The sequence below is a fragment of the Diadema antillarum genome, unplaced genomic scaffold, assembly GCF_040938485.1.
Source record: "Diadema antillarum isolate AM-2024a unplaced genomic scaffold, OU_Dant_1.0 scf00000163, whole genome shotgun sequence".
Classification (NCBI taxonomy): Eukaryota; Metazoa; Echinodermata; class Echinoidea; order Diadematoida; family Diadematidae; genus Diadema; species Diadema antillarum.
In genome coordinates, this window is record NW_027271052.1 from 1,068,830 (window position 1) to 1,076,521 (window position 7,692).

General features: G+C 37.8%; 1 protein-coding gene across 1 annotated transcript; it reads left to right on the forward strand.

Annotated features, from left to right (window-relative positions):
- Positions 1 to 231: 231 nt before the first annotated feature.
- Positions 232 to 1,323, forward strand: LOC139722344 (orexin receptor type 2-like). Its single transcript, XM_071633654.1, has one exon. It carries the CDS (start codon positions 232 to 234, stop codon positions 1,321 to 1,323), a length of 1,092 nt encoding a protein of 363 aa, XP_071489755.1.
- Positions 1,324 to 7,692: the final 6,369 nt, after the last annotated feature.

Consider the following 7,692-nt stretch of genomic DNA (forward strand, 5'->3'; position numbering starts at 1 on the left):
TCAGCGCCAGTAATCCTTCACATTTTGAGGAATGCTCAGTGGATGATTAACGTGAGGTGTACGATCACTCTTCCAGGCAGCAGGCAAATTCCACTTGACTGAACATGATCTAGAACTAAGCGCATGATTTTGATGCAGCAACCCTGAGTGAAACAAACAAACAAACGAAATCTACCCCAGTTAAAAAAAAAAGAAAATTAGAATTGAACATACAAAAGAAACGGATATACAATGTCGGAGTTTGCGACCATCGCTGCGATTGCCGACAATGGAACGAGGAACGGCACGGATTTACAATCCAGCGAAGTGCCGTTGGTGTGGAATGTTCTTGAGGGCATCATTGGCACGCTTGGAATCCTCGGGAACGGAGTCGTACTCTTTGTTTTCTTTAGGGACAAGTCCCTACGAGGCTTGATCAACTCCTTCATCATCAACCAATCCCTGATCGACTTTACGACGTCATTTGTGTTTATTCTCATGCATTTCCTACCGAAAAAGGAGCTTAACCCCGCCAGCGTGTCTGATGAACTCCTGTGCAAGATCTGGCTATCCGAGTATGTGATGTGGGCCCTATTCATCTCCTCAAGCCTTAACCTGGTCTGCATCACAACCGATCGCTACTTCGCCATCATTCATCCGACTCGCTATCGCAGTTCCGCATCCAAACTACAGAGGAGAATCAAAGTGGTGTCCATCATAACCTGGTCATCTGGCTTCATCATTGATGCCTACTGGCCGGCCGTTTACATCGTTACCCCGACTGGGATGTGTTTTCCAAATTGGCAAAATAAAATCTTGAAAGGTGCAGTTGGGGTCTTCATATTTTTTGTGACATACGCAGGTCCACTTGGGACGATGGCTTTTAGCTACGTCTGCATCCTCTCAAAACTTCGCAAGCAGTCTCATCTGTCGGCGCCACAACCGATTTCCTCGCCAGTGCCGGCTAACGGCGGCAAGCCAATCCAGCGAGCAAAGCGAATGATGTCGGAGAGAAGTGGACGGGCAGCTCGCAACGTCATCAGGACCATGGTCACCGTTTCACTGACCTACGCTATCTGCTGGGCTCCGATCGCCTTTAACTATCTCGTCTATAATCTCGGTGGTCCACTAGATTTTCAAAGCAAGTGGTACTCAATCACAAAAGTATTCGCATATGCCAATATGTGTGCAAATCCGTTTATCTACACCATGCAGTATCAGCAGTTTCAAAAAGGATTCGAGCGAGCCTTCAAAGTCAAAATATTCCGTGGTTTGCCTGACAGTGACCCTACGAAGACTCTTCCCTCTTCTTCACAAGAAGGAAAGGTAGACGTTGTTTTGTGATCGGCGATCGACGGGACCTTGATGTCGATCATTGGTACACACAGACATTTTCAAAGACAATCGATATTTCAAGTGATTAATGGTTACGAATAATAGCATGCATGTCACTGATCTACCTAATTGTACTTTAATTTCGACTTTTAGAATGCGATCTCTACTCCTTATCTCTAGAAAGACATGTGTAGAGGAGTTCTGCAATTTTTGTCTGCATGGGATATTCCCTCATTGTTTTAAAATGTAAATACCAATATGGTCTCGTTTGAACTCGGAAACACAAGCATGTTGCTAGTAGATAATGGTCCAAGTCCCTCATTTCATCCATTATTCTGGCTATTTTTTGATCTGAAATCAAGAGAACAGGTTTATCTCTTCTTGTTTTGTTCTGTTTTTGGAACAAAAAAAGCACGAATAATGCAACCACTGTTCTAAGGTACAAATAAGTCATATATATATAATATATGTATACGGTGTTAATGTAGTATAAGACTTAACAAGAGGTTAGAATAAACTCGTAGTCATTCGACGAATGTGATTGACATAAATGACTGTATTGCACTCTATATTACATTGGCATCCCAGAAGGAATATTAGTGTTGATATAAGAAATTGAAGCAATAGGGTGTATTTACCGTACAGTCAAAACAATACATTATGCAGCAGGGGAAAAAACCGCCTGCCACCTTTCGCTATCGAGATACAATAAGCCTTTAGACATCTATACAAGCTGGAATGTCAACTACGCTAATCCGTAGAAGTATGGTTCGCGCAGCAGGTAATATCTAATTTCATGTTTATCCCAAAAATTTACGAATATCAGCATATGACAATGAGGAAATACGAAAACAAACTAGCATCTTGTTTGCTTTGTTGGTTTTTTTTTTCATATCCATTTGTTCAGAATGAGGTAGACCTATCGTCCCTGTTCCAAGGTATTGGGATGTGGGTTAATATCACTGAACTTAGCCGGAAAGTGTCCTTCCTCATACCGGTAATATGCGTGTATGGTATTCGGTCAAAGTACGCCATAACTTGGCTAGGTAGCGCCATCTTCTGCTAACGGCAAGATCCTGCTAGGCTCGAGTATGTTTCCTTTTACGCTTTCCGCCTCAAGTGGATCAGAAGTTTACAAACGAGCTTGGTAATGCTCAAGCCATCAATCAAGTTGACCGATGATAAAGATTCGTTTATCTTCAAAGTCTCAAAAGAGATATGAGGGATATTCTAATTTAGCAATATTGATCGAAGGATTTTACTCTTAGTTTCAAAGTTACTCAGTTTGGTTTTCCTCATCCTTTTTCTATTTTCTTTTTTAAGAGAGAGGTCCGTTCTTCTCGTGCTCAACGCAGATGTCCTTTAATAAGAATACGCGTTTTTCACTGAAACAGAAAGTTTGGGTCTCGTAGATTGTCACTCCTGAGCGAATGGTCTGTTTAAAATAGAACTCACCTCTTGTTGAAATTGACGTTGATGAAGGAGTAAACCACACACAAAAAAAAAAATGCAGTATAAATTTAGTCAAAGTTATTGAAAGTGAAAGTTACATGTTTTCACGGATGAACTACATTAGCAATAACAACGCCTGGAATGATTTGGTGCATAGGATATGAAATACTTTTAAGTGCATTATAAACGTCAGAAAAGATTGACAGTCGAAGTTGTGTGCATGAACAGTCAGCTTACTAAATTTATATTCTTGATCGCAACTGAAAGTACATTCCTTCGTATCAGATTTTAAACGACCATGACGTTCTGTTTCTTTCATGCATGTTTCTTTGATTTCAATGAAATGTTGTCCTCAAGACATTTAAATCCGTGCATGTCAGAGTCGGCTTCAAGACGTGTAGGTTTTCTCTTTGAATTCCTAAGGGTAGCACCCCCCCCCCCCCCAATCAAAAGACATAAAACAACAAATCCGATCAGAATTACATTGTCTATATCTCGTATGTTTGGGTTAAATCAAACATCAGCGTATTTGCTTTGGTCATAGGTTCACTAGACCTGAAGTAAACGGTAGATAGGATAGATCACATTGTTATCTCTATGACATCAAATCGATGCTATACTGTCAGAAACTGTATAATACAGATGATACAGATACTGATTTTGTGCACACTTGCAACCTGTACAGGTATTACCATGCGCATTGGTGAATCAGACATCGTCACATCGTCTGTCATGTTTAGAAAGAGCTTCATGAGTGTGCAAATTTTTGGATGCATTTTCCACCAACGAAGTCTGCAGTAACTCGTGAATTTCCGCAGCACCAAAGAAGCTTTCACACTTTGTAATTAGTTTCTATATTGTAATTATGTAACGAAATAGGTATATAATTATTTGATAAAGAACTGTATTTCTTGTCGCCTGTAAGTTTGTCGATAAATATACAGCAATATTTTGGGCTTCCATACGATTGTTTCCACTTGTCCGAGTCAAAACGCTGAGGTGTCCTCATTTATTCAACCAACCAACATGTGACATACGTATGATTATGTACCCGAGTAAGAACACAATTTTAACATACTTAAATGTATATATATATATATGTATACATATATATATATATATATATATATATATATATATATATAGAGAGAGAGAGAGAGAGAGAGAGAGAGAGAGAGAGAGAGAGACTATTCCTGCAACGTTTATGAGCTGCTGCTACATACGTATATATGTGTGTGTGATGTGTGTGTGTGTGTGTGTGTGTAAGTGAAAGCTGTGCGCTCCTGTCCTGTTTTGCTTAAAGGTCCTGTTTACCTTTGGGAACAGTGATTTTAAAAAAAATCAAGATATGACATTCAATGCATATGTGTAGGTCTGTTGTACCACAAAACATCCTATCATATAAAATTTTCGCGATAAAGCCTAAAATATAAGGAGATATCTATATTTTTCTCAATAAACCGTAACTGTAGACGGTTTAGTGTGGAAACATTTTTATTATAACTATTGTTCACATTTTGTATATTTAATAATACTTAACATCGATTCTACCTATTCAAATTTTTACAGTGGTTGTTTCTGTCCCTAACTCACATTTTAGAACTATTTTAAAGCACTAATGCTGGGATTTTATGTCATCTGCAAATGGTAAATTATGCCTTTAAAAGTGAAAGTGGTTAAATGTATTCTACTGCATGATATGCAGTTATACAGTTCTCATTCCGTGAACACGTGTTAAATGATATAGCAAGGGGATCGTTCATGAAAATCACAGGAAAAAACAAACAAACATAAAACAGTATCATTTTTTTTGACTGCGTAACATATCATATCCCCTTTCTTCTCAACTGAAGCATATAAATAACTATCTCTCTTTCTCTCCTTCTCTCTCTCTCCATCTCCTCCTGTTTATCTTTTGCTCACTCCCTCCTACTCCATGAGACACATCATTCACATTATATATTGAATAGGAAACTTGCGTTATCACACATCATTTTCACAAAATTCATGTAATCCACGTAGCAGCGTATATTCTCATGGTCAGTCTTGGCACATTGTATTAGTATGTGCTGAATATCAAGGAGGAATTCGAGTGTCATAGTGTCATGTCACTGCGGTATGGTGACATGTTCCGTTGACACGTTTAGCGTTCCAGAGTTCGAATCCCTCCCGGTGCGTTTATTATTGGAAAATGTCTTCCCAGCGATGTCTTGCTTGACCCAAGCGCAACTAGAAAAGCATCCAGAGAGCGCCAACCTCCACCAAGCAGCTTATTTTCACCCACGTTGTGATTTCCACCCTACATTATCATCCAACATTCATCTCATCTACACTCCTTACATTCCTTGACCATCCAGACATAACCTTATGTATTTGAAATCATAAATAGAGGACACAAAAGAGTGATGCCGATGCTTAGTAATCTGGATATCGTACCGTGGAGTTTTTATACATACACATATCATGCTGAAATTGGCTCTATATCTCAATGATTCCATAAAATCCTTCAACAACAACACCCCTCCCCCCCCCAAAAAAAAAAGGAGAAAAATAGCAGTAGTAATAAAAATCAATAAATGAATAAATGAAATAAATAAACAAGTGAATAAATAGATACTATAGATAAGTAAATGAATAAATAGATAAATAAATGAATGAATAAATAAATAAATTAATCAATTAATTGATTAATACATAAATAAACGCAAACAGGAGAAAACTGACCAGAAATGAATATAATTCGTTAGTGGAAAAATGAGCAAAGATGGAATCCCATTTTGTTTGCTCATTTTTCCACTAATAAAGAAATAAATAAATGAATAGAAATCATGGATCCAGACTGCGATCCGGATCACAACGAAAATTTCATCTTCTTGTCTTTGTGTCATTATCAACTTTTCCTGAAAATTTCATTCAGATCCGTTCATAACTTTCTGGGTTATTTTGCAAACAGACAGACAAATAATCAAACAAACAGACAGACGGACGGACAAACAGACGGAGAGGCGGACAGACAAACCAAAGCCGGAAAAATATAACCTTCTTTGAAAAGGTGAGTGATTGAGTGCCTGGCCTGGTGATGCTTGAATCATCATAATGGCAGAGCCTTCTTGGAGAGGAGTGGTAATTATGAAGACGCAACCAAGGGTAAGAAGTAGAATATCATCATTGTTATCATCATTATTGTAAATAATAACAATATTGATAATAACAACAATAACAGCATGATCGTTATCATTGTCATCAGTTATTGTTGTAGATGCAGTAGTAGTAATTTCCTTATTATCAGCATCGTAATTACTATTGCAATTTCTTCATAAGAATCTGGGCTACAGGCCTATAATACCATTAACTGCTCCATAATATTATGTTGAAAGCCCAGCCACAGACTATTTTAGTTTTATACATAGACAATGTTTACATTAGCTGGGAACAAAAGTACTTTACGTACTTTTCATTATGTTGGAACTGTGGCATGGAATAACAAAAACCGGGAACAGAGACGAGTTACATTGTCCCTCCCATTTCCATAGTACAGGGAAAGAAGCAATACCGATATCGTGTATTTGAAAGTTAACCTTTTGTGTGTCTTGAGCGCCGATTAACACACACACACACACACACACACACACACACACACACACACACACACACACACACACACACACACACACAAAACGATCATATAGCTTAACATTGTAGAGCCTACACATTGTCATTGAATATCACTGGCACAGAAAGGGTTAAAGCTATCGCATCCGGGAACTTGCAGTTGGTGATTGTTTGATCGGGCCCACGTTTGCTCTCCTCATCTTGATTCAGCAGCAGTAATATGGACAATCTCTACTCTGTTATGTAAAGGAGCTCTAGGTAATTTCCTGTTCGTGTTGGAGCGTGATAACGCACAGCTCTTTGAAAACCTTCAATTAATCCTGTAGAGCTATAATTCACATTGCAAAGATATACATTCACGAAGAAAACAGCTTAAATTCAGTCTGAAAGAGCTTAACCCAGTAATTTCACTCAAAAGTAGCATTCCCTTATCATACTCGAAAACGAGCGAGACATTACATCCTTTATAGATACAGAGTATTGTGTTTTGTTATTATTCAGCATCTAATGACAATAATCATTGTCACATTTCTGTTCTGGGGCCCGTTCTGGGGGCGGTAAAAATAAAATGTCGTAATCCAGCTTTTATGTGGCGCAATAAAAACACGACTACCGTGTAGGATATGATTAATTGAACTCAATCTATTATCAGTATTATAACAACGAAAATCAGACGTAGATATGCCTACACAGCATGGTTGAACGGGAAAAAATGACAGTGATTATAATCAATTTTATAACTGCTATTAATTCTGATTCTTGAAATCGGATATTCTCTTTCTGGCTTGTGCGAGCATTTACTGCATTAATTACACATACCTCTTCCTTTTTCTCCACATTTTCATTCTTTTTCAATCTTTAACATAGATGCCCGCAAAGTTCTGAGCTTGAGATGTAATTTTCGTACATATATCATTATGGAATCTTTCTAACCCAGAATATCTTTAAAGAACCCTCGTGAAGTTCTACGACTCTTTTTCTTTACGCGTTACGTAATACAGAAGTAACGTGCATTGTACATTTTTTTAATTCATCCATTAAAAGGGATTGTACAGTTATGGTTGAGACCTAATTTCAGGTTTCCAACAATTTTTGGTGAGATAATGAGAAACCTCTTATAAAATGTGAAAGAGCATGTAATTCTATGATGAATTCTACGTTTATTTGATGAAAATTGGTTTTGAAATGGCTGAGATATAAAAAAGAGCGATTCTAATAAAGTGTGGGACCCACACTTTATTACGATCGCTTTGTTTTACTTTGTTTTTTTATGTTTCAGTCATTCCAAACCCGATCTTCGTCAAATAAACTTTG

Bases quoted from the DNA above. Each gene is read 5' to 3' on its own strand.
- LOC139722344 (XM_071633654.1), top strand. From the start codon at position 232: ATGTCGGAGTTTGCGACCATCGCTGCGATTGCCGACAATGGAACGAGG.